Source organism: Ziziphus jujuba, chromosome 10 (assembly GCF_031755915.1).
Source record: "Ziziphus jujuba cultivar Dongzao chromosome 10, ASM3175591v1".
Lineage (NCBI taxonomy): Eukaryota > Viridiplantae > Streptophyta > Magnoliopsida > Rosales > Rhamnaceae > Ziziphus > Ziziphus jujuba.
This window is the reverse complement of record NC_083388.1, coordinates 9,590,769-9,618,642: the sequence shown is the minus strand read 5'-3', so window position 1 is coordinate 9,618,642 and position 27,874 is coordinate 9,590,769. Positions and strand designations below refer to the sequence as shown.

Sequence of the window (27,874 nt, the reverse complement as noted above, 5' to 3'; positions counted from 1 at the left end):
TGAATGGAATTTAAATTTTGTTTTAGTCAATTAATATATAGTAAATGTTAAAAATAATAAATATATTATTATCAATAAAAATATTCAAAAAATACATATTGATATATATATATATATATCAGTTAAGATATTATATAAAACAATTATTACAATTATATTATATTTCGCAAAATCTAATTTGAATACCACGTCAAACTTATGGGTACATGAAAATTGTTAATCTCTTCTTCATTTTCATTTTAAAATGTTATGACAATTAATTGTCAAAAATTATATCTCCTTAATAATTTTGTATGTAATTATTAATATTTCAAACGCATGGATGTTTTATTAAATGTAATTGTTTTTGTTGATAATCATTATATAATATTAGTTAACTATATGCAAAATTGTTGTCCTCTAATGGTTAAGTTTGAGACGGTATCCATAAATTACTAATTAATAACATTCCATAAACATCCATCGACATTACATAAATTCATTTGACTACATTTGTAAAAAAAATGCATTCCTCATACATCTTTATAACATTTATAATATAATATTTATCATTTATTTTACATGTATATTTATGTTTTTGTCTATATTATAATTTTATCTATTTTATAATATTTATAGAATACTAAATTCATTATGGTAAAAAAATTGCGTATGTAGACAATTAAACATCAATAATATTTATTAATTTTTTGATTAAAAGATTTTAAAAACTAAATTTAATAGACATTTCTACGAAAATTTTGGAAAATTCAATGGAAATTATAATTTTTTTAGCCAAACTATTATGGATTTGATGTAGATATTTAAAAAAAAAATTCTATAAAAATTAAAAAAATATATTTAAAATTTTGATGAATATTATAGAAATTATACCAATTTAAATTTGAAACCTAAATTTCTTTATCAGCTCATGAAAAAATTTAAATCTTGAGGAACCTTTCAATTTTTAAAATCTTTGGTATAAGGATTTACTATAATCCTTTTTTGGGGTTTGCATATCAAACTATATACAATTACTCACTCAAAAACTTTTTCATGCAACCATTGCAGCGACAAATGAAGAGCAAACATTGACTATATGATTTTTGAAAAATTTTTGATAAAAATTATTAAATACATCGAAATATGAAAAGTGTTTATTATTATTTAATAAATTGCATATATATAAATATTTGGGAATTTAAATATTAAAATTTTTAAAGTTGTGTGAGAAGAGAAAGATTTATGTAATTTTTAGAAGTTTTATATACACACACAGAACTTGTCAAATATCAATGATGACAAGAAAAAGAATCACCACTTTTGAAATTAGGCATCTACTAATCCTGTCCAGTGGTATTGGTAGCCATATTAGATTCTATCCTACTACATAAAATTTTTTACATGCAACTAGTGCATGGCGAGATAATTCATTTATAATTAACTATATATTAAAATCCAGATGTTTTAGTTTGGCATTGCACCACGTTATCATAGACTGTGTAGTTTATGTTACATGTAATTGATAGTTGGAAATTATATAATGACATGATTACTTAAAATACTTTCTCCCTACTACTTGAGCCATTTTCTTATTTCCATTTTTTATCTTTCCATCTGATCCAGAACCTTATGTACGTAATAGCAAGTAGTAATTAAACAAAAACAATAATAATAATAATAATAATAATAATTAACCACCTTTCTGGACATGGGCATGGATTTCTAGACTTATATATGTATATATATATATATATATAAGTGAGCATGCGGCGAAAAACTGAAATTGGTGCCTTGAAAGCACACGTGTAGGAGATAGAAATTTTTTTTCTTTTTTTGTTTTTTGGGGTAATAATCGGAAATAGGAAATTGGTTGTAGAAGCAAAAGAATATCTTGTAGAATATGGAGTAGGGGAGGTTCACAGTGATCCTAACAATTACTGGTTGTACCTTTTAAGTAGTGCTGTTTTGGGTTTTTGATAAGTTGTGTGTCAATCCTAACAAATTCTAGTAGATTACTGTTTTGTATAATTTTTGAAAATTTTAATAAATGTTAATTGTTTGTTTAATTGCATATTTATATATATATATATATATATATTTATATTTATATTTGTTTGAGATGTTACATATTAAAATTTAAAAAACTTGCATGAGAAAACAAAGATTTATGTAATTTTTAGAAATTTCATATATACACACACAAGACTTATAAAATATCAACTTTTAATATATAAGGAAAAGAAATAAAATCTTAAAATAATAAAAAGATAAAACAAAAATAAAATAAAATAAAAGCAAAATTCTTACTTGCGTCTCGGTTCAAATGTGGGGGCCACCGACAAGTAAAAACAAACCAATCACAGGATGATGGCCGTTGAAAAGATAGAAGAAATGCCAGTCACCTTCCGAGAAGAGGAGGTGTATTTTTACCGCGTGAGTTAGGCATGGCAACGTGTCACTTTTAAAAACAGAGTATCGAAATTTCTGGAACCGCCTAGAGAAGAGCCTGGACGGAAAAGCTAGAGACCGTCAACGACTAAATGGCAGAATACGAAACCCAATCTTTAACCGTTGAAAGTTTCTCCATCCGACGGATGACATGGCCTAAACCCAGAACTTTCCAGATAACTAATGCTTCTTTATAAACCCCCTGCTCTTTCTGGCTTTTCAGTCTCATCAAATCAGAAAAAATTGAGTGCACATTTTTTTTTTTTTTTTGGTTCTCGTTGATTAACTCTCTGACAAGGTCTTCTGAATTTCCGTGAAATTTTTTGTTTGTTGAGAAAGAATTAATGGCTGGAAAAGGTGAGGGTCCGGCAATTGGAATCGACTTGGGGACGACGTACTCGTGCGTCGGTGTTTGGCAACATGATAGGGTGGAGATCATAGCCAATGATCAAGGAAACAGGACGACTCCGTCTTACGTGGCTTTCACCGATACGGAGCGTTTGATCGGTGATGCGGCTAAGAATCAGGTCGCCATGAATCCTACTAATACTGTTTTCGGTGAGTTTCTCTTACTCTGTTTTTACGTGGTTCTTTATTGAAGTTTTGATTTCGGAGTTTAATTTATATGACTCCGTGTACGAGTATATGTTGCGTATGGTTTTTGGTGCTTTTTGATTGTTTGGATAGTAAGAAGATTACACGAAAAAAGAACGAAACTTTTAGTGATTGTATCGTCTCTGTTTTTACGGTTTTTTCTTTTTTTAAAAATTTTTTTTTTTGGAAGTCAATTGTCTGAAGCTAGGGTCGACTATATGTTGCGTATGTATGTAGTGAGTTTTGTTTGTTTGGATACTGAGAAAATCATGGAAAACAAGAATGAAACCTATTCTATATTTGAAACGGAAACCACTTAACTAGGCAGGAAAATAAATTTGGTTTTAGGTTTAGATAATTGTATAGTTGCGTGATTATGGTTTTGATTGTCTGGATACTAAGAAAATTACGGACAAAAGAGTGAAACCTCTAGTGATTGTATCTTTGAAACGAAAAGCATTCGACTGAACAGGAACACGAATTTGTTCTTACATTTAGATAACTAGCTTACAGTGTATTTTTCTTTTTAAAATATGCAGTACAATATCTTTCTAAGTATAATGCCCCCAGATGAAAGTCCACAGCTAGAAGAACAATGATTTGATAAGAAAGATCAGTACTCTCTGTATTGATTGTTGTTAGTGTTTTTCTGCGACTGTGGCAGAAATTTTGTTTGTTTCTTTAGAGTGTGTGTGTGTGTGTGTATGTGTGTATATATATATATATATATTGTTACCTGTGTTGCTGGTTGTTTCAAAATATTCGAGGTTTATTCTAACTGATTATATTTGTTCATGTGGTGCTTATGCAGATGCCAAACGTTTAATTGGTAGGCGATTCAGTGATGTATCTGTGCAAACTGACATGAAATTATGGCCGTTCAAGGTGATTGCTGGCCCTGGCGACAAGCCAATGATTGTAGTCACCTACAAAGGTGAGGAGAAGCAATTTTCTGCGGAAGAGATCTCCTCAATGGTTCTTATTAAAATGAGGGAGATTGCAGAGGCTTATCTTGGCGCAACTATCAAGAATGCCGTTGTCACTGTGCCCGCTTACTTCAACGATTCACAGCGTCAAGCAACAAAGGATGCTGGTGTTATTGCTGGCCTCAATGTGATGCGGATCATCAATGAGCCCACTGCTGCTGCCATTGCATATGGGCTTGACAAGAAAGCCGGTAGTAGTGGTGAAAAGAATGTGTTGATTTTCGACCTTGGTGGTGGCACATTTGATGTCTCTCTCCTCACCATCGAAGAGGGTATCTTCGAAGTGAAGGCTACAGCTGGTGATACTCATTTAGGTGGTGAAGATTTTGATAACAGGATGGTGAACCATTTCGTTCAGGAGTTCAAGAGAAAGAACAAGAAGGATATTAGCGGGAATCCTAGATCATTGAGGAGGTTGAGGACTGCTTGTGAGAGGGCCAAGAGGACTCTCTCATCCACTGCTCAAACCACCATTGAAATTGATTCTTTATACGAGGGTATTGATTTCTACTCTACTATTACTAGGGCAAGATTCGAGGAGCTTAACATGGATCTGTTCAGGAAGTGTATGGAGCCTGTGGAGAAGTGTTTGAGGGATGCTAAGATGGACAAGAGCAACGTACATGATGTGGTCCTAGTTGGTGGATCTACTAGGATTCCCAAGGTTCAGCAATTGTTGCAGGACTTTTTCAATGGAAAGGAACTTTGCAAGAGCATTAACCCTGACGAGGCTGTTGCATATGGTGCCTCTGTTCAGGCCGCAATCCTTAGCGGTGAGGGTAATGAGAAGGTGCAGGACCTTCTGTTGCTGGATGTCACTCCATTGTCTCTTGGTCTGGAAACTGCAGGAGGAGTAATGACCGTGTTGATTCCCAGAAACACTACCATCCCAACAAAGAAGGAGCAGGTGTTCTCTACGTACTCTGATAATCAACCCGGCGTGCTGATCCAGGTGTACGAGGGTGAAAGGACGAGGACTAGGGATAACAACTTGCTTGGCAAATTTGAGCTCTCTGGAATTCCTCCTGCTCCTAGGGGAGTTCCACAAATCAATGTCTGTTTCGACATTGATGCCAATGGCATCTTGAATGTCTCTGCCGAGGACAAAACCACCGGACAGAAAAACAAAATTACAATCACCAACGACAAGGGCAGGCTCTCCAAGGAGGAGATTGAGAAAATGGTACAAGAAGCAGAAAAGTACAAGGCCGAGGACGAGGAGCTTAAGCGGAAGGTCGAGGCAAAGAATACTCTGGAAAACTACGCTTACAACATGAGGAACACAATCAAAGATGAAAAAATTGGTTCAAAACTCCCTGCGGCTGACAAGAAGAAGATTGAAGATGCAATTGAGCAAACCATCCAGTGGCTTGACGGCAACCAGCTTGCAGAGGTGGATGAGTTTGAGGACAAGCTCAAGGAGTTGGAGGGCATCTGCAACCCAATTATTGCCAAAATGTACCAAGGTGGAGCTGGTGATGCTGCCATGGATGATGATGGTCCTGCTGCTGCTGCTGGTGGTAGTGGAAGTGGCTCTGGACCCAAGATTGAGGAGGTGGATTAAGATACAGGACGTAGTGATGGATAGTTTGGTTTGGTTTGTGTAACTTGATACTTAATTTTCCGTCTTTTTTGCTGTTTTTCTTGTTAATCTGTGGCTGGATAACGGGTATTTGCTTACAAATGATGAATGAACGATTCTCTCGCTTCGTTTGGCATGGGTATTCTCTTAGTTTGCATCGTTTACTATTTTTTATTTTCTATTTTGCTGTTTGAAGCTTCAGAGTGGAAGAGAGCTGCGCAAATTGATGATGGTGTATTCCTTTTCTATTGTCATTTTCAATTAAGATTAAAAGCAAAATGAAACACAGTTTTAATATTGGAAAAAGAAAAAATCGAAATTCGGTAAAATGAAATTTAGTCTTTTGGGGATTGTTGTCTGTATTCGTAGAGATGCACACAGACATGCACACAGAGGAGCCCACCCAAAGTAGTGGGAGTTCTATTGCCAGAGCTCATTACATGATGCTGATGATTAAAAGTACTTAATAATATGTCGAATTGCCAAAGCTAAACATAAACAAATTTAAAAAAAGAAAGAAATAAAAAAGTGTAGAAATCTGTTTCGCATGTAATAGACTTCATATAATTCAATGTCCTTTCTGGCATACATCATCAATGAGTTTATTAACCAACCATTTGCATATGTTAATGTGCGCATACACGTAGCTTTATATTCATATAAACGTAAATCGATCCATTTCATACCGATAATTTTCTATTAAGAAAATCAACATCCTGTAACAATCACTGAAGCAACAGGATCTTTACTACTAACCCTACTACTTCAACTGTAGTAATCCACAAAAAGAACCATTCAAGCGTACATGTACCAGAACAGTTACTTACAGTGGCTAAGATCAAAAAAATGTAATTTTACTTCATGAATGGAAGAATTCTTTCCTTAATACAAACTAATTTAGAACTTGATTGTTACAATTCTTCAGCGTATATATTATCTCATTCAAGACAACAGCAGCTCATTGACTTCGAGGTGAGGTCGTAGGCAGACACGAACTTCATGCTCCTCTGGCCCTACACGGTGCTTTGGAACCATGATCTCAAGACCCGTACCTGTTTCATCACCATATGCTTCTAGCTTAGCATCATCTGGAATACGAGCAGGTAATGGAATTTCCCTTCTGAATTCTCCGGCGGGGCAATGCTCAGGAGAAGGATCGGTAAGCTTGAAAGTTCTATCATTTCTCTTGACATAAGGCATGCAGGCTGTACTCACACATGATATCTTGACCACACCATGTGTGAGAGTATTCCACCAAGTAACTTTAACCCTTTTAAGGTCAATGAAAGGCAAGCTTATTATTATCAAATATCCCTTTTCATCCTCATAAATAGTTTTTGCAGCTGTGACGGGCCCATATAAATTTCGCATAACCCCACTAAACTCGTTTAACCATGGTTGTTCTATTGGGTGTATTTCTGTATCTTGCACTCTACCATTAGGTGGATTCATGAGCAAACAACAGTCTTCATCATTGCCATGCAGAAACAAATCTTTCTTCCTCTTGTGGCAAAGAGCTGAGATGTCCATTCCACCACCATTAGCATGATTTGATGGCCGAGTTGACAGATTGAGACTAGGACCATTAAGTAATTTCTTTGAATGAGAATGTGTGTTGGTCTTCAATAAAGGAATGGGTCTCTCAAGCTCAAATTCAGTGTTAGTAAGGTTTCTCCATGAACAAAACTCAATTGCTTCCGGTGGGACTGAGAAGTTCAGATCCCTGCCTGTAAGTTCCATCCATCTTTTCTGCTCTTCCTCGTTTAGACCGTTGAGATTGGGTGAACAAACAACCTCAAGCCCATGTACGCACTGAGGATTGGAGAGGCCCCTATAATGCTTCCGCTGCATCCTGTGCGACCGGACGAACCCCCTGTCAACACTGAATGGAAATGGACGTTCTCCCTGGCGTGAGTGTCCGTTCATGTAGCTCCTCAACTGCATCTTACCCAACGCATTCTCAGGCCTCTCCTTAAACACCCACATGTACATATTCTCCATATCATGCTGAACCAAGAACACCTCAAGCACAAGATCTGACTTATCAAACCCCGAAACCCCATTAGAATCTCGAATGATCTTGGTTTTCGATTTCTCATTTAGAACAGGCTTAAAATAATAACTAAAGAAAAACCAGGCACCCCAAACACTATCCAACCTTTTACTGCATTTTCGACCGTTCTTTGGCAGATGGTGTACCTCAGAGTCATTAATTTGAGCTCCAAGACCAACATCCAACATATCAAAAGGGTCTGAATTCCACAAATGTGGAGGAGAACTACGCTCAGCAGATAAGGGGAGATTGATATCCGGTGGTCGAGACAACACAATCGGCCGGCTCATCTCTCTATCCAATTCTTCATGAGAAACGGCACTTGAGTCCATGGACAGAAGTGTGGATGGGTGGTGATTCTCCATAGATAGGCTTGTAAGTAAATCCTCACCCATTTGTTACCCTTTTTATCCTCTTTTTCTTTTCTGAGTATTCCTCTCACTTCGATAAAAAAGGAAAAAAAAAGAAAAAAAAAAAAAAGTTTCCCAAATGCTCACCAATTTCAACAAAAGAACCTCAAATAACACAACCCCAAATCAACAAACCCCCTTTCATACAATCCCAAGCTAATCAAAGCCCCATACTTCTAATTTCAATATTCCAGTTCCACAATCAACATAACCAAAAACAGAAAGGAAATTTTCTGATCCAGCCTAGAAACAGGGTAAGAGAAAGAAACAAAGATCAAGAAAATTCAGATTCTAAGCTAGGAAACCCCAAAAAAAAAAAAAAAAAAAAAATAGCAACCCTAGAAATACAACATCAAGGGATTGCAAATCTTATACTTAAGTATTGGGCATTAGAAGAAAAAAATAAAATAGGAAAAAAAGAAAAGTGGGTGTTGAAAAAAAAAAAAAAAAAAAAGCAGGGATTTTGGAATATTACCTTTTGAAGAATAGCTTTTGAATCCACAAACATAAACACAGAGATCCTCACACCCAAATCCTCATCGCCAATCAGCTGCTTATGAGGGGTAAGAAAATTGGGAAAGCTACGATAACGGTTTCCGTCATATGGCCGTTTGGTTTTTCCATGGAAAGCTTCTGACTTTTCTTTCTTTATTCATTTATTTATTTATTATTATTATTTTTTTTCAATCTACCTTCCCTAACAAGGCAAATTTCCATTTTGTAATAACTATTTAGAGAGAAAAAAAAAAGATAATAAATATTAAAATAATAAAAAAATATTTATGCGACATTAATATAGATAAAATTGTACTAAAAAGAATATAATATTTGTCAACGTTAAATATATGTTTGCTGATCTGGAGATCAAAAACGAAAGCTTATTATTGTATATAAGGAGACATTATTGTTTTTGAAAATCAAATATTAAATTGATAAGGACGAATTAATGATGTAAGAAAAAAAGAGAGGAAAATACAAAACGGTGACGGTGTGGTCAAAGAGTTTAGATAAGCGTTGGACAAATCAAATATAAGGGGTTGGTGGCCCTTTGGAATATGATAAAGCCATCTTCAGCTTTGATTGGTCTTGGCTTGTTTCTTTTTTTTTTTTTTTTTTTTTTTGGCCCAGGATTTTTATTATGATTTTTTATTTATTTATTTATTTATTTCTTGCTATGTATTGTAGATCTTACTTGGGTTTGGACTATTTCAATGTAATGGACTATGCTGAGAACGCATAGGTGTTGTTATTGGTCCACTGTGAAGCCCATTTAGACGTTTTACCATGGCTCTTTCATCACATTTAATCGGCCAAGCTGCTAACCGTTTTCGTTTTTGAATTTCAACCACTCTTTATTTTAAAAAATCATACCTTTTTTGCTCTAATAAATTTTATAAATTAAAATAAAGATTAAAATCTGGCTTTTTAAATTTAAAGTCAATTTTATCCTTTCTATGCATAATTCTAATTAAAATTAATTAAAATGGGTAATTTCAATGGTTAAGCATTCTTATCAAATTCAAAAGAAATTTAAGTATTTTATAAATTTAGTAATTCATTCAAAATTATAATTAAAATTTAATATTTCATTTTTTTAAATGCATTACTTTTTCTTATATACGATAAGGGGTTAAAAAGAAAATAAAACAAACGTCATAATTATTTATAATAAAATGCATAATAAAAAATAATTATAAAGAATGCCATTGAAGTATTCTAAAAAAGCTTTTTTTATTTTAGAAAAACACTATTCAAAATGCTTTAAACGTAAGAGTTATATATATAGTCTTTCAATGATTTTCATTATAACATTTATTATAAATTATTAAATTGTTTAAAATTAAAATTTAAAAAATATTTAAATTTTATACAAATATAATGAAATATTAAAATTTTAAAAAAATAAAATTAATTTTATATAAATTCATAAAAATTTGAAATTTATTTTTTATTTTCGATTCATAAATTGAAACTATTGAGAACTAAAAATAGAAATTTTAATGGAAAAGAGATGTGTAATTTTTATCATATTCATATGACAGTGTTATACTAAAATCTTCCATATCAACTTTTATATTTTCTTTTAAAACGATGAAATTTAATCCAATTAAAAAAAGTCAAATATTTTAATGGTTATGAAAGACTTTTAAAAAATATTGGATCAACTGAATAAATGACAGATTTTTTTTTTAATTTTTTATTATTATTATTATTTTTTTCGTTGGGGGTTAATAAAAGACAAATTGTATTAAAGATACAAAGGTTGCGTATTTCATTAGATCAAACAAAAAAAGTCACACCTAAGGGAAATTGTTTATATAGGTTAGTCCCATCACCGCAATTGCTTAAGGTTTCTTCCAATAAGATTAAAGTTCAATTATTCTCATGATCCACATAAATCAACGTAATGCTAAAACCTTATTTGTTTATATATATATATATATATATCATTTTAAGAACTTATTAGAGTTAATATTAAAATGTGTTTTATTTCATTCCATGGCATTTAAAAATTTTATTGATGATCAAGAATCATTTTGTGGGTAATGCATCTTTTATCACCCAAAAAAAAAAAAATAATAGTAATAATTAAGAAGGACGAATATAAAGGTTTGAGTTCTGGGTCATACCACACCTACACTTTATTAGTTGCGACATGACATGCTGCTTTATGATATAATATGACATATATAATACGTGTAAAAAAATTATCATGTAAACAATTGACATTGATATTTAAAACTATGAAAAATGACTTTCTTTTTGGAAAAGATGCATAATTAATTAGCAATACGCGATGTCACGAAATAACAAATTAGTAATAATGTTAATGGGATGCATATACGTGTCTCCATCAACTTGGTCTCTTCATGACATTGGAAGAAAATTTGCAAAAGTTATATACATCATGTTGACAGCAAGCTTAATATTATATATGTTTTAGTAGTAATCTAAGGTATAATATATATGGTCATTGTAGGCTCATTGCTTCATCTTTTTTTGTTTTGTTTTTTGGTTGGGGGTGGGGGGTGTAAATGAGCTCCTTGCTTTATCTAAACATTTCTTTTTCAGCCAAAGAGAATATTTAAAAAAAGACTATCTAATTATTTTCCCAAAATCTTGTATGAAAATTCAAAGTATTGATTTGTTTTCCTGCATAAACAGGAACCGCAAAATGGAAATTTAACCTGTTTCACTCACCCATTTGTCTCTATCTCTGCTGTCCTTCTAATAAAAACAATTATTTTTGTTTGTTCTAATGGATTGAATGCATATTCCGATGTCATATTTGTTTCTCTATACAGACCAAAAAAACTTTGAAGCCAAATACTCCACGGCACGAAATCCTCAAAAGAATTTCAACCCCATTTGAGTAAAATACTAGAGCAAAAAGCTCATCTTATTTATCTTACTCAAATCCAAAATAGGTTTTCAACAAAACAGGAGAGGGGGGGGGGGGGGGGGGGGGGGGGGGGGGGTGTGTGTGTGTGGAAAAGAAAAAGAAATAGATCACCGAAGACTTTTGGAACATTTTACCATATCTCTGCAACCCCATTTGAAAATTACACCCTAAGAAACAAAAAACCACTAGATCAATAATTGATCTGTCATATCCAAGGTTTTCACGGTTCAATCAGTAGTGGTGGTGGTAGTAATAGTAGTAGTACTACTGTCACAAAAACCTTGTTCTCCACAGAAAAAGTTATAGAAATATTGGTGATCACCAGCTGGACTTTCTTCAACCTCAGAAGAGCTAGAAGGTGTAGCAGTGGTAGTCGGAGAAGTACTAGTCTGATCAGCCAAAACACAAAGGTGGTTTTGGTCCTCTTTCCCTTGTAAAATCCCTGTTGGGTGCAAAGGAAAGAGTGCACGTGTTTCTTGATTAATGGGGTTGCTGATCGTTCGGTTTGTGACTTGCTGAGACACAGCTACTCCACAGCTGGTTCTTGATTTGTCCATTTTCTGATGGGTTTTTAGTCTCCTCCTTATGCCTCCTGATAGAGGCACTTTTGGAATATGTTGTTGATTGAAGCCCATATCAGACTGTACCGGTAAGAAATATGGACCGCAAACCACTGAAAATATACATATATATATATATATATATTATAAAAAAAAAAAAAAAAAGAAGAACCCCATTTCAGATTAACTAATTAACAAGCAAAAGGAACATGCAATTAGATTCTTCTTCTTATCCAAAGGCTTGGCAGGGCAGCAAAAAGCAGTTGGAAAGAGACGGGTCATTGTGTTGATAAAAGTTTTAAATATGATAGGCCTTTTACCCAATGCCTCAATGACAATGGTTAGAAAAAAACTTTATATTAAAGAGAGTGAAATTCAGAGTTCTAAACTTTATATTCTATTTATATATTTATTATATTCAGTTACACATTAAACGAGCTTGTTTGCATGAACAGAAAGCTTGGAGCTAAAATACAAAAATATACAATAAAATAATCAAAGCAAATAAAAACACACGAACTCTGCAACGAAAAAGAACTTATAAACAGAAAAAAAAAGAAGAAGAACAAAAAGAACAAGAACGAAGAAATAAACAAGAGAACCCAAAAAGAAAAAAATTGATTAAAAAAAAAAAAAAAAAACTAACCATTAGAGCAAGGATGAGAAGGAAAAATTGGCTGAGTCCTGTGAAGAAACCGATTGATATAAGCCAAGCTTTCTTGCTTCTGTTTCTGCCTTTGCCTGGCCTTGTGATTCTGAAACCAATAGAAGACATTCTTACCCTCTATGTGACCGAAAGCTCTCAGCCTGCTTGTTATCTGCTGTATTTGCTCGGCACTGGGTGTTCTTATCCCTTGCATATACAAATTCTCTAGCATATTTATCTGCTCCTTTGTGGGGTTCCACCGTGAACTCGCCGGAGTTCCACCGGAACCACCACTACCGTTGTTTACAATGTTGTCACCCTCCATGTGCTTGTAAAAATTCTCAGCTGGGTTTTTCCTTAATGGAGTTTCTCGTTTTTATAGTATAAAATAGCCAGAGAGAAAAATAGAGATGGAAGACACACAAAAAGGGTTTTGAACGGTTACTTTTTTTATTTTTATTTTTCTTGCATGGCTTTTGTACTCATTTATAGAGGGACATAGAGAGTCAAACGAATGCGGGTAAGAGAGATTGACATGCGTATTGTTTTTGGCGCTGGATATCTCTGAAAACATGGCGGGTAGCGGCTGAGGAGAGAGAGAGGCTTTAGAGGATGGTTTTCGTGGTTCGAAATCTGTTAAAATGACAATGGAGCCCATAAACCCTTTTGCTATGTTCTATGAAGGGTGTGAGGGTGATATTTTTTGTTCCTTAATGTGTTAGATGTGTCTCGGGAATGACAGAGAATTGAGATTGAAAGGGTAGAAAAGTCATTGGGGGAGAAAAAAGACAGGCGGTTGGGTTGTAAGGTGTAGGTAAGGGCTAGGCTTTGGGAATTGAAGTGAGAGCAGAGATGGGTTTGCAGAGTGATGAAGATGAAGGGTCTATGGCACTCTAGGCTGTGTTTTGTTTGGTGAATGGCGAATGGTTAGAAGTTAAGAGGATATATTGGCGTTTATGGCTGAGAGAGAGTAGTCTAGTTGAGTGCACACCAGCTTCTTCACTATCACTTCTTACTATGCACCAACCACAGCTCCTGAACCAGATTATATGAAGATGCAGCCTCAGGAAAAAGGTATTGTAACTATTGTTTTATTCAAATCCTCTTGACATTGTATATATTGTATACCGTGTTTGGTTCCTGAGAAAATATGTACAAATGCTTTCGGTAAACAAATTGCCGTCTATTGAATTTGGAGAATATTGGTGTTTAGATAAAAACAAAGCCTGCGACAGGAAAAAGGAGAACAATCTCAAGGGGGACAGTTTCAGAGGCATTCAATATTAATTATTGGAACTAATACTGAGTGAATTTGATGGATTTGTTAACTTGTTTTACTCAAGTTACATCATATAGAATTAATTTAAAATATGCTTTCATACTTTATATCAGGTTGTTCATCATGTGGCTCTAGAACTCGGAATAAGGCACACTTTTTCATGTTTGCTTAAATGTTCTAATGTGTTAAGTACAAGTGAGTTAAAAGGGATTTTGTATGCTTAAACTATATGTATTTCTCAAAGAATTTCTCTAAGGTCTTAACTGAATTCAACTGAAAACTGATCGAAAATGTTTTCGGTTAAATTACACAAATCTCATCTCCAGTATCTTGATATAGATATATCTGCTTCATTGGTTAAAAAGATTCTGCTTCAGACAAAAAAGTACTATGAAATGTGTTAAATGTTTTGATCGGTACCTGTTCTTGATTTGTTGTTTGAAGTACCGCTAGTACCTACTTTAAAAAAAAAAAAAAAAAAAAATGTACTGCTTAAATTCATCTATTTCATCTTCCCTATTACAGTAGAATCTTTTTCTTTCGTGCTGTATCAAAAAAAAACAAAAAACAAAGCTTGTTCTTTTGTGATTGTTGAAGCAAAAACTTTACCATTACGCATAAATGAACTATGAAAATTGAGAAAGAGCATTCTATATATCTACAAAATACGTTGCATATGTGTATATTTTTATATATATACATATATATATTTTCTATAGTTGCTCGAGAATTATAGCCCCTTTATTAGCAACACATTGAGACTTAAAGTTTGCCAAACAAATTGAAGGTCTTCAATATCTCTGCCATTGCCATCAAATATATGGATATAAGAAATCATAAGATATTTTATTTCTGGGCAAAATAGAAGTTTGATGACTCTATCGCTTGACCTATTCCTGGTATAGCGCCAGCTAAAAGAACATTATAGAGGGAACAAACAAGCTTTTTTTTGTCTCATGTCTGTGCCCACAAAGCAAGAGACTTTTCAAGAATAATTGAAGCACAAAAGATCACCATAACTCGACCACCAAAAGACTATATATATATATATATATATATATTATTAATATTAAAAATAAAAATTAAAAAAATAAAAAAAGACTACAAATATTAGGCTCCAACAGCGCCAGTCTCCGCAAATGATGCTAAAATCAATGCTGCTGATGTTTATCCGGGCCATTTCTCCTGAGGCTGTACTAGTTGCTGTTAGCTAATTTTGTCGTTGCCTTCTCTGTTTTGTGTTTTTTTATTGAGTATAGAAAACAGATAACATTTGTAGCATAAAACTTTATCATAATAATGGTTTGGTTTCATATCTGTATTGAAAATATCATCTGGATGTACGTCTGATTGTGTAGACCACATGCAAAAATCAATGAAAAGAGTAACAGAGAGAACGAACTAATTGATAATCAAATTATTTTGGGTTCAGCAATACAAATTTTCTGGTTTTTGAAAATACAAAATAGTGCTTTTTATATTTTACAGAACAAAGTAAACATTATAATTAATTATGAACTTCATTATAATAATTTAATTCTTGTGCCTTTTTACTTTAATGATTGAGAATGTCAAAAAAAAAAAAAAAAAAAAAAAACTTTACGTTGATGTTATTGCTCCACAATTGAAGAGTATTTGAAAGCACTCAAACGCCATTTTCTACAAATATGTATTTCCTTAATTACTATTAAATTGGATCTCACCTCTATATATTCTCCATTGGAAATCGCTACCGCGCGCGAGCTAGCACTTATGCAGCAACTGTATTTATTTATTATTATTATTATTTTTTTTTCTTATAATGGCCATAATTGGTCTATTGAGTACTTTGATTTTTTTATTTTTTTTCAAAATTTATGGTATTATTGAACTCAATTCCACAATAGATTTTAGGAACAACTTCATTCAAATTCTGTTCCAATTTTTTTTTCTTTCCCCCAAAACTTTAGTTAATACCCTGACTCCCTACTGCTCAAGTATACTCTTGATCTTGATTTTCCACTTCGTAACTACAACTGTATGCCACCTCACCAAATTTATTAACCCAAATATACTCAATTACAATAACTGCAAAAGCAAAAGAAAAAAAAAACGAAAATTAATAAAATGCTATTCTTTATGAATTATATGTTCACCTTTTTTAATTTTAGAGAAATTGCTACAGCAAGTCCTTTAACTATATAGGTTGCATCATTTAGCTCCCTAAAATTTTTTTTTGTAATAGTTAAATCCTTAAACTCATTACAATTGTATATAATCAAAAACAAAATTAAAATTCAATCTAAATCTCTAATAGAATGTGTACGAAAAAGTCATATGGCCATTTGACAAAGGTATTTAAAGGTCACTTGCCACCCATAATTTTCCCATTCCCTGTGATAAAACTATGCAACTTTGGCTTTAACGATGATGGTTTGAGATGATTTGTTTATGAAAATTTAATCCCGTTTTTAAATGGAAATCATATAAAATAAATAAAATTCAACTTTTGTTTTAAGAGTAGAAAAATAAAATATTAAAGATTTTATGGGGTTGAATTTGTATGGGGTTTGGAATTTGGATCCGCTCTTACTCATAGGGATTTTTATTAATTTATTTATTTTTTTTCATTTTTCAGATTTTCGTTGTAAATTAACACCAAATCCATTTCTTCTACTAATTCCGTTTTTGGTGGTTTTCTGACTTAGCTTTTATGAGTCGAATTTTCTCTTTCTTCAAGTTTTCCTCCATATTCAGCATATTGGATAGAGCCATAAGCATGTCAAGCATTAGACTCCTAAAAAACAGCCCACCTCTGTACATAAGTGGAATTTCCACAATGACAAGCATTAAATACAGAAACCCAATACCAATTGGAATTTGAATCAATCTTTGCCTGCACAGAGCCATAAGCATGTCAAACTTCTCCAATTTGCCTTTCTTCATCTTGAACCTTCACACCAAATATATATATATATATATTTGTTGAACCAAAAAAAAAAAAAAAAGAAAGTTCAAATTTGTCAACTAAAATCCAAACACATAGATGTATAAGATGGAGATATGGAGATTTTACCAGTCAGCGGAGTTAGAATTTTCCTGAATAAATGACCGATTTATGAGGAAGTATGAGAATATAGGTGGCAAATGACCTTCAATATCTTTGTCCAATGGCCACCTGACTGTCAGGTGCATATGCTGTTATCCATTTGGATCGAATTTTGATTTTCTCCTGACGATGCACTATTGTAATGAGTTTGAGGACTTAATTGCTAAAAGAAAGGTTTGGAGAGTTAAATGATACAACTTATATAGTTTAGAAACTTGCTATGACAATATCTTTTAATTTTAAAAAGTCAAAATGAATTTAAATGCAACTAAATCCATTATTGTCATGTCAGCTGCAAATTCCATATTTATTGATGACAAGTTAATACATCGCAATATTCAAAACGAAAGCCAGACAAACTGGAGGATAGAAGAGATTAAGAAGGTGGTTAAAGGAGAACGTGGGGGGAGAGAGAGAGAGAGAGAGAGAGAGAAACACACCAAACACACCATGCACACACACACACACACACACCCCAGTAACCCTTATAATAGACTCTGTTTGACGACAAACAATAATACAACAAGAAAAGCAGGCCATCCATGAATATGAAAATAATTTGATTGTAATATTTACATGGATAGCATAGTGCAACAAATCAATCATAATTAAATATTTAATAATTTATTATTCAATATAGAGTTACACATGATAAATAACTGTTAACGAACACATATTGTAGTGTAACCGATACATGTAAATTTTTCTCGGATAATAGGTGGTGCATTTCGTATTTTCATGCATGCGTGATGCGTGTAGTTTTATATAATAATGCATAAATAATATGGTTATGCACCTGGCTAGCGCTAATATAAAAAGGCCTTCTTTTCTTTTTTCTTTTTTCTTTTTTTTTTCTTTTTTTTTTTTTTGGGGGGGGGGGGGGGGGAAGAAAACATAACCAGAAATATAATAGGCTTTAATGTATATTATAATTCTAATATAAAAGGCTGGTACTGTTATTTGATTGTCGCAAAATATAAGGTGCCGCCACCTTTCAGCGCCGCCTCGTTAACCGCCCTATTCAGCTGTTCTGTGACACCTTTTTTCCTGCTTCGTCAAATTCGATGCAGGTTGGTGTATATAGTAGTCTTATAGATCACGCAGAGCTTCCTTTTTGACTGTCTCTTTTCTCTCTTTCAATTAGGTTATAGGTTGCTCTTTCTCTATGTTGCTACTTTAACCTCATGTATTTGGCTCAGTTGTTTGGCAAATTTTAGCCAAACATTGATCATACATTCACTTTTTTTTTTTTTTTAATTATATTTTTTTCTTCTAGTTGTCGTTTTTGATATTTTCATTACTTGTGTTTGTTTTATTCGCTTGCCCAGTTTTTAGGGTCGGTTCTTGGTTGTACTATTCGGTGTCATTTGAAGAAATATATTGTTTTAAGGGAAAAAAAAAATTAAATTATTTCTTATTTTTAATCCTCAATTAATATATTACCGGTTATATTTCTACTTAATTTTATTTGCAATTTTTTAATTATATTGCTAAATTATAAAATTAATATTAAAATTTAACGGGACTAAAACTAGTTAAAAAAAAAAAATCTCAATGACATTATTATATAATTTATTAATTTAACCTTTTTTTTTTATGACTTTGACATACATTATACAATGGGCCTCTATTTACAGTAAATGAATGGTCACAATTATGACCATAATTACTTTGCACTTTCAATTGACTACTCATCAACTACATTACTCAAATTAGTTCAATAAAGAAGATAAAAAGAAAAGAAAAGAGAAGAAGTTAAAGTCTGATTATAATTAAACTTGCTACTATGTTTTACTGTCTTCATAAGTTTGATGGCCCAACGAGTGGAAAGTATCATTATTCAACAGCAATTTTCTTTTTTTCTTTTTTTCTTTTTTTCCAAAAAAAAAAAAAAAACTTAATTTTTTTGTTGGCTCACAAAATACTCTCTACATTTTGCAAATCCTTTTCACATTCATAGACACCTTCAACGTTTAATCTAGATTTATGAAATTTGCATTAATTTATAATTTAAACTCTTATATGTTAAATATTACATCTAGCATTCACATAAGGGACTCTAGATGATATTAATGATTGATGTATATATAAAATAATAAAGGAGAAAAATAATGTTTTTTTAAAAACTAGAAAAGAAATGTTAATGATTTTTTGTTAAATTAATTGCATTTTAATAACTTGTGTATAAAAAGTATACACTTTTGGCCCTCAAATATAAAACATCCCAAATATATTCCATTTTAGTCCAAATGGATTTTTAAAATTTTGTGATTTGTCACCATTACAATTTTATATAATAAATTTTAATTGAGATATTTAATTTTATTATTTTAAAATTTTAAAAATAATCATTTAATAATAACTATTAAAATGATATATAGATTTTAATGGTGATCATATACCAATAATAAACAAATAGCATTTTTCAAAATTTTAACACATGGAAGTTAATCATAAATGGAATTGCATATAGGCAAAAAGCGGCCATGGCCACCCTCCTTCCAAAACTCAATACTTTTCGCTTTTATAGTATTCCAAAGAATTCTAAAATAAAGAAAAAGGAAAGTGTTGGCCCCCCACAATAATAAGCTACCATATATAGTTTCATGAAATTTATTGTTACGATATACCAAGATTTTTGCAAAATTGGTCCACCATAGACAAACATTTATGATATTTTTCAATATTTTTTTCCCAATTTTCTTTGCATCACATTTTTCCTTCCTAGTTGTATTAACTTTGCACCCTTTCTTTATTATTATTAATAATAATAATAATAATAATAATAATAATAATAATAATAATAATAATAATATTATTATTATTATTATTATTATTATTATTATTATTACAACATAGAAAAAAGTTTCACATTTGAATTATTATAATTTTTTTTCTTTTACACTTCTTTCCCCTGGACTAAACGTTCTGGTTCCGTTCTTGTGGTTAATGGTTCAAGAGCATTAAACGTAATTTTTTTAAAATAGAGAGTCAAATTACAACAAATTAAAATTAGAGAGTCTTAATTATAACAAATTGCATTTAATATTGGTTAAATATGACAAAATTGTTAATTACCATTAGCCAATAATTCCAGTTGGATCAAAATGCAACAAATTAAAACTTGAAGGCTAAAATTGAAATTTTCAAATTTGAAGGTAGAAAATATATTTCTCCAAACTAGAGGGCACTAAGTTGTAAATGTGTTTTTTTTTTCCTTTTTTTTTTTTGATAAACAAGGGGTTTGTTTTCCTTGTTTCATTTCTTTGAGGTTCATAATATTTTTAAAGCTAAAAGGGGTTAAATTATATTTAGGCCCAATTGAAAGGTAGGTGACCAATATTAATCCTCTATAAAAAAAATTATAACAATATTAATCCCCTATACAAATTACACATATTCCTCTATTTTCTTTTTTATGTATTTTTTTTTTCTCATGCTCTCTCCCTATCTAAAAACCATAAGTTTTTGTCAATCAAATATTAGTTTAATTAACACCATCATCGAATGAATGTTTTAAAAAATTTACCCTAATTGTTGTGTATCTCAACACTCTTCCACAATTTAATTCCGTAAGGCCCAAACTGCCTTTAAGTGGTATTCAATCATAATATGTGACCCACCATGATTGATATTTCCATGAGCAATTAATATCATTTTTTAAACAAAATAATTTTACTTTTTTAAGTCCCCAAAGACGTGTTGCATTGGAAATACCCTTTTCTCTCCGTGGTTACACACTATATAAGATAAAGTGTACATGCACATTTCTATGTTGGTCCATAAACAAAAAGCCAAGCCTTGGATCCATTCTTTTATATAATTGCTTTTAATTTGATATATACAATGCACCTTTTTTTTTTTTTTTTTGTTGGTAATAATATACAATGCACTTTCATAATAATCTTTGTTCAGTGAATTTGTCGAAACTACTATAAAAAATCAAGGGTATATGAAGGTATAAAGAAGGGACAAAGTCATTAGACATCCACCATATCGCCTAAATCAGCTCACATTGGATTGGAAATAGGAGGCCAGTTTATTATGATCGGCCAAATCATAAGCAGTTTGAAATGACCTCTCAAATGTCACTCATTAGTCATTTGATTAGGCCCACTCAACCTAATTTTGGACCCACTTGGTCCATGGTTTGATGACTATGTAGAAACGATAAATATCGTAGGTCTTAAAGAGATGGGCCTTGCTCTACTATTATTGGCCCCAAAATGTGTTATCATCACAGTTCCCATATCTCTCTCATATACGTTTTCAGCCGGTGTTCAAGTACACAATAACTTTCATCCACAAGCATTGTAGGTTGACAAGAAAAAGAATAGCAAGAAAAACCAAAAGCAGAAAATAAAATAAAGTATTATATGGTACAGTATGAAAATAGTATTGTTGTTGTTTTTAATCATTACCAATATTCGTAAAGTTTCATCAATTTGGTTGAAATAAATCTCCTAGGGGAAAAGAAATGAAATAAGTTAGGAAAAAAAAAAAAAAACAAATTAAACAAAGCTTTGTGAAAATTTATATTTTTTATTCATTACAACAGCAACAAATTCATTTTTAAAAATTAATTTGAGCAAATAAATTTATGAAAAATTATACATATCCTCAATTTATACAGACCTTGTCAAATTGATGACTCTGTTATTTTCAATCAATAAGAATCTATTTATCCATTTTCATCTTCTTCTTTTTTCCTCCATCCTTTGTTTATCCATTTGCGGATTATTATGTATTACTACCATTATTTTTTGTTTTTTGGGTAATGTGTATCACTACCATTATAAGAGGATAACAGTTGTGGTGTTGTATATTAAAGTAATTCACTCGCCCTTATTTGTGAAGTCATAGCATACATCTCATTGTCTGTTCCACCATTCATCTACTTCCATGTGAATAGTAAAATAATTATATAAAAAAAAGTTTGTATAGTAAAAGCTCCATAAATGAGTATCTTTTGAATGAATGAATTCGTTAAATAAATTAATTTGTTTGCTTTTAATTTGGACCCTTGTAAGAAATTAATAAATTTGGTAAATGATAATAATTTTTTTCAAAAATCTTTTAAAACCTATTAATATATAAATTAATATTTAATTAAATTTATAATAAATAAATAATATATAAAGTAGTTCTAATTGCACTACCATTTGCATTCTATACAGTTTTATTATTGATTTATATTTTTATTTCTATTTAAAAATACTATTAAGGATATTTGTTAACTAAATTTATTTAAATAATTTCTTTATAAAGTCTCATTCTTTCTCTCAAATAATATTTTAAATATATTCATCTAATTTATATTCCATTTAAAATTAGGATTGCAGATATAATAATTATTCACAAATTATGGAAGCTTAAAAATATGAAACAGTAAGATGAATTTAGTTTTTTCTTTATCTTTTTTTATATTGTGATGATTGCTTTAGTTTGAAATTTTTTTTTTTTAATCGCTTACCAACAATCAGATAGGAACAACACTCTTATATTTGATCCTAGTATATTAAAATTCATATTTTATATAGAAGTTTAAAATTGAACATTTTTTAATTATTCAGAAGCGTCAATCTGAACATTATTAAGATATTTAGAATTTTTCTTTTACCGAAGTTTAAAACTGAACATTTTTTTAATTGTTCAAAAGCGTCCATCCGAACATTATTAAAATGTTTAGCTTTTATCTATCGAACATTGTATGAATATACAAATATTAAATACCATACGTCATGAAATATGCCAATTTTTTTTTTTCAATCATTGATACTTCATATGTAATTAAGTGTAAAAATATGTAGGATGAAAAAGACATAGATAATGGAATTGTCTTGAAAAATAAGATGAAAAAATAATAATAAAACTTTTTGGTCTTGAAAAGAACAATTATCTTGAAAAATGAGATGGTCATATCAATCTCAATCTCCAGTACCCTCCATTGTTCATTGATTTTTTGCTTTCAAATAAATAACATTTTATATTATTAAAAAAATATAAAAAAATAAAAATCAACCCTAATTCAAAACGAGAAATAAAAAAAAAAAGAATAAAAATATTTTAATAAAATTAATTTTTATGGGATTATATATAATTATTTTAGAATTGTAAAAAAAAAAATTTATGTGTAAGAGATATATAATTTTGAGATGATATAAATTAGTAATATTTCAGAAATAAACAATATTGTATTAAGTAATTTTATATTTTTTATATATTTAAGTAGTAGTATATAAAAAATAAAACTGTAAAAAGTTATTTTGAAATTGTAAAAAAAATCACTCAATATATATCAACATTTATCATGCATAATAAAAAAAAATTACTTGATATATTTTTTTATTCTAAAATATATATCTAAATATTTTTTTTAAGGATGTACGAGAAAAAAACAATTGAAATAAAAATTATCAATTGATGCGAAAACTTTCCATAAGTAGAGAGTAAAGCAATAAATTATTTATTTATCAATAAATTAATAACTTTTTTAAATAAATAATTTTTTATAATACCATATATATTCATTTAAAGGGATTTTATTATAACTACATAAATACATAAAATATATTTATAAATAAAATAGTAATGTCCAACGATGTACCATAAAAAAAAAGTAGCAGCATGTATACTAGAAATCAGATGATTTGTACTCCTTTTTTCAATCTCTCTCTTTCCCACTTTACGAATTAAATCCAAAAGATGAAAAAGCCAAAAACCAAAAATAAAAATAAAAATAAAAAGAAAGAAAAAAATAAAAAGACAGCTATTATTTTTAGGGCAAATTCAACAAAGTTTGCAAAGAAGCAGCGAGGACAGTCGGCTACGCCACCACCCCACACCACCATCAAAACGAAAAAAAAAAAGAAAAAATAAAAAAAAGGTAAATTAAAATTCTTTGTTGGGTACCAAAAGCTTTTAATTTTCTGTTCCAACCAGATGAAGGCCAGCTAGATTGTACATGGGTGAGGGGTGTTTTTCTTTGTCGCTGCCTACTTCATTCAAACTGGACTACGTGTGTACGTGGCACCGGTGACGCAATTAGTATCCATTCTTTCATAGTTGGTATTTACACATATATATTTTTTTTTTTCAACCATTTTACACTGATAAAGATAGAGTAAAATAAAATAAAATAAAGTAAAAATTTTATAAAGAAGAAAAGAAAAAAAGGAAAAAAATACAGCATTTCTTTTTATACACACTTTTTCATTGATATGATTTAAAATAATACACACGCTTTTCCAAGCCCCATGTGAGCTGCTCTCCAACCTTTTGCCCTACACACACTAACCAGTCTGTGCCTAAAAGATTTGCCCATCCTCTAATCATATAAGCGCCTCTTCAGGAAAATCAGGATAAAAGCTTCTCTCTCTCTCTCTCTCTGTGTCTCAGCCACCCTGGTTCTGTCAAAATTTTAACTTTACCTGTGTCCCAAAATGGTTTTTATTATTTTACAAGAACTTCCATGGGTTTTGCACTATTTGTGGTTCTGGTTCTGAGGGTCTCATTTATAAGGTAGTTTTTTGTTTTCAAAAAAAAAGTTGTGTAATTTTCATACGGTACCTGGTTTTTCTCGTGCCGTGTGCTTCAGGCTATAAGAAAGATATTTATAATGTGAATTTCCACAAAAAGGAGGAGTTTTCTATGCTGTTCAATAAGGGTCTTCTTCTGGGGTTTCTGTGTTTTATTTACTTATTTATTTTTTTTCTTAGTATTGAAAGCATATTTAATATTAATTTCCTAAAGTAAAAATATTCTAGTATTGGATTTTATTAGATTTCAATTTTTTTGCATTTAAGTTTCTTATCATTTTGGTTCTTCTGCTTCTGATATTTTTTCCTTTAGAGATAATTCATTTCATAACGGGTAAGTTAGAATCTTTGGACTGATTTATAAATCCAGGTTTCTATAGCCCTTCTGCGGATGTGAAATTCCTAGGCAAAAGAAGAAAAAAAATGACATCTTTCAGTGGGTTAGGTCTTAGTCTGAGCATAGTTTTTGGTTGTCTTTTACTGGCACTAGTTGCAGAGCTCTACTATTTGTTATGGTGGAAGAAGAAAAGAATCACAGACAGAGAGATTGAAGATGAATACAGAAACTTTGCAAAGGAACTCTTTCATTCCGTTTGCTGGAAGAGACCCTCTCCTGTGCACACAAATGAGACTAAAGAAATTAGAGACCACCACCCAGATGCCATTATTAATGGTCATGAACCTGACCTTGAACTTGGTGGTTCTACAAAGGATTTGCTGCTCAAGACCAATGGAGAAGAAGGTGTTGAATCAGAGCTCATGAGACTTCACAATCTTGCTGGTCCACCAAGATTCCTCTTCACCATTAAAGAGGAAACCAAGGAAGATTTGGAATCTGAAGATGGGAAATCCAGAGGAGATAGAAGCAGAAAAGGGTCAAGAACAAGAAGCTTGAGTGATCTTATAGTTGCTGTGGATACTCCATTTCTCACCCCTTTGGCTTCCCCACCGTTAAAGTCCTCTCCTTTGAATCCTCTGGATTCTTACAAACACCATGGATTCAATCCCCTCTTTGAATCAACAACAACTGAAGCGGAGCGGTTTAAATCTTCACCACCTCCAAAGTTCAAGTTTCTGAGAGATGCAGAGGAAAAACTGTATAGAAGATTGATGGAAGAAGCTGAGAAAAGGGCATCTCAGAACTGTGGCTCTGCTGCTCAAGATTCCATGGCTAAAACTCAAGCTCCATTCAATTCAACTACGGTTGCAGAAGATCAGAAAGATGGATCTTTTTTAACATTCATTGTTGGGAAGAACAAAGAGAGAGAGCTTAATCATCATCATCATCATAGACCACAGTACTCTTCAAGCTCTTCCCAGGTACTTCCATTGGCTTCTTCTCCTACAGCTTTCAGACCACTGGACAAGAAATCCACTGTGCAATAGATCTTTCATAAAACCTCTTAGATCGTTTGTTAATTCTTTTAGTCTTTTTAAAATTTTCAAGATAGATGTTACATGTGTATTAATCCAGAAAGAAGAAAGGTATTTTTCTTCACTAATTGTTATTTTCTTTCATAGAGGTTTTTAGTTACTATACATTTTTGGGTAATGGTGGTGGTGGTGGAGTTGAGATACCCATGAATTCTCTGCAACATATTTACTCAAACTTACACTGAGAATTCAATGGAGAAACTGACAAAAATTCTGCAAAATGATATTAAGCTGCTGGGTACTTCTAGTGGAGGAAATTTGTGGGGCAATCTGTTTTTGTCCGTTCTACATGTGCACTGAGTGTCTCAATATTGGTAATCATTCAATGTGGGTTGGAGATACCATTGCTGGTTATACCAAAAGGGCGATCTCATTCTTCCCTTTTTAACATCTGTTTGCTTCAATTGCCGTTTTGTTCTTCCAAGGTTCTCTTGTCAATCCATAAGTATTGGCATCATTACCAAGCTAGGTCATATATTTTGCCTCCAAGAGGTAGAGGTACCTTGCTTTCATTACCAGCCTGCAGTTCATAGGAGGCCAATGTAAATATGAATATGTTTTAGGCAACTTACATAGAATGCTTGTCAAATTCAATTTTTGGCTACATCGTCAAAATTTCGCTTCTGCATATTTCAAGATTGTAGACTCCCACTTCTTACACGGAATAGTGTACATGGTAAAGTGGTACAACTTGTTCAAATAGGTCAAACTAGAAGCCTAGTCCATCAGGCAATGACAAGATACTCTTGGTACATCTATTTATAATTCTGCTGCTCTGACTAAGTCTCCAACCTAATCGATGATGGAATTTAAATCTTATCCTTTTAGTAAGAATTTAAGTTCTTTTATCAATCTATTTATTACCATCTATATTATTTATCATTGATAATAATTAAAAAAAATTTAGATAACTTATCTTTCGGATATTTATTTGATACAGATCGATTTTAGTGGTGATAATTTTGTGTCTAAAAAGCTAAAGTTGGATAACAGGAAAAGCTTGTTAGTTAAATGAAGTAATTTCAAATGTTAAATGATGAAGTTTTGGAGGATTTGAAGAGTGCTTGATATTTAAACAAAAGAAAACAAAGTGAGAAAAATTGAATACAAATTGTGAAATATGAAAGGTGTATGAGCTTTTACCTAAACAACAAGAAATGTCGCTGTTATCACGCGATTCAGCCGAAAGTTGCCTCCACCTTCGTTGTGTAACTTTTTATTTTATTTATTTTTCTTTAAAAGCAAGCAATTTGACAAACATAATGGGGTTTTAATGTCTAGATTTTCAATAAACACGCTCAAGTTTGCTTGCATGTCGGGTAGAATTCATTTTCTGTTTATGGTTCTTTATTTTAGGCTGAGATAAGATAAGAGCTAGAAAATAAATGTAGTTCCATTCCATGTGAGAGACGAGAATCATATTTTTTTATTTTTTATTTTATTTTTTTTGTGGTCCAAAGATTCCAAAACTTAGTGCCATTTATTGGGGCCCATTCCATTAAACCTCATAGTGGGGTCACTGTTTTTTGTTTTTGTTTTTTTGTTATTCAGTTATCAAATTTCTTCTTCTTCTTATTATTATTATTTTCTTTTTTATTACATTTAAATTTTGGATTTGAAATGTATGATGAAACTGAAGCCTAATCCAACAGCATCTTCTTCTCAAGACTCAAGTCTCAACCTCTTTTTTTTTTTTTTTTAATTACATATATATATCTAGTAAAATTTCAAAAGTGGGACCAGACAATTTTTGAACTTGGCCAGACTTTCTAGGCACATCCACCATTTGTCTGTCGTGGGAATTTTAACGTTGCAAAACCGTTTGTCCTTCCTAGCGCTAGAAAAGATTAAATTCAAAAACCTATCAGTCA

The 27,874-nt window shown here is 31.5% G+C and overlaps 4 protein-coding genes across 4 annotated transcripts; 2 read left to right on the top strand and 2 right to left on the bottom strand.

The window, feature by feature from the left end:
• The first annotated feature begins 2,508 nt into the window (after positions 1 to 2,508).
• LOC107411076 (heat shock cognate 70 kDa protein) lies at positions 2,509 to 5,728 on the top strand. The gene is made up of 2 exons (XM_016018586.4): positions 2,509 to 2,988; positions 3,836 to 5,728. Exons 1-2 carry the CDS (start codon positions 2,775 to 2,777, stop codon positions 5,572 to 5,574), a joined length of 1,953 nt encoding a protein of 650 aa, XP_015874072.3. The 5' UTR covers positions 2,509 to 2,774; the 3' UTR covers positions 5,575 to 5,728.
• A 524-nt stretch (positions 5,729 to 6,252) lies between these two features.
• On the bottom strand, positions 6,253 to 8,813 carry LOC107411077 (uncharacterized). The gene is made up of 2 exons (XM_048468453.2): positions 8,531 to 8,813; positions 6,253 to 8,298 (listed from the first exon to the last, which is right to left on the bottom strand). Exon 2 carries the CDS (start codon positions 8,038 to 8,040, stop codon positions 6,535 to 6,537), a length of 1,506 nt encoding a protein of 501 aa, XP_048324410.2. The 5' UTR covers positions 8,041 to 8,298; positions 8,531 to 8,813; the 3' UTR covers positions 6,253 to 6,534.
• Positions 8,814 to 11,563: 2,750 nt separating this feature from the next.
• LOC107411082 (WUSCHEL-related homeobox 2) lies at positions 11,564 to 13,886 on the bottom strand. The gene is made up of 2 exons (XM_048467892.2): positions 12,665 to 13,886; positions 11,564 to 12,131 (listed from the first exon to the last, which is right to left on the bottom strand). The coding sequence occupies exons 1-2, from the start codon at positions 12,987 to 12,989 to the stop codon at positions 11,686 to 11,688; spliced, it is 771 nt and encodes a 256-aa protein (XP_048323849.2). The 5' UTR covers positions 12,990 to 13,886; the 3' UTR covers positions 11,564 to 11,685.
• A 10,360-nt stretch (positions 13,887 to 24,246) lies between these two features.
• Positions 24,247 to 26,071, top strand: LOC107411112 (uncharacterized). The gene has a single exon (XM_016018631.4). The coding sequence runs from the start codon at positions 24,993 to 24,995 to the stop codon at positions 25,953 to 25,955; it is 963 nt and encodes a 320-aa protein (XP_015874117.1). The 5' UTR covers positions 24,247 to 24,992; the 3' UTR covers positions 25,956 to 26,071.
• Positions 26,072 to 27,874: the final 1,803 nt, after the last annotated feature.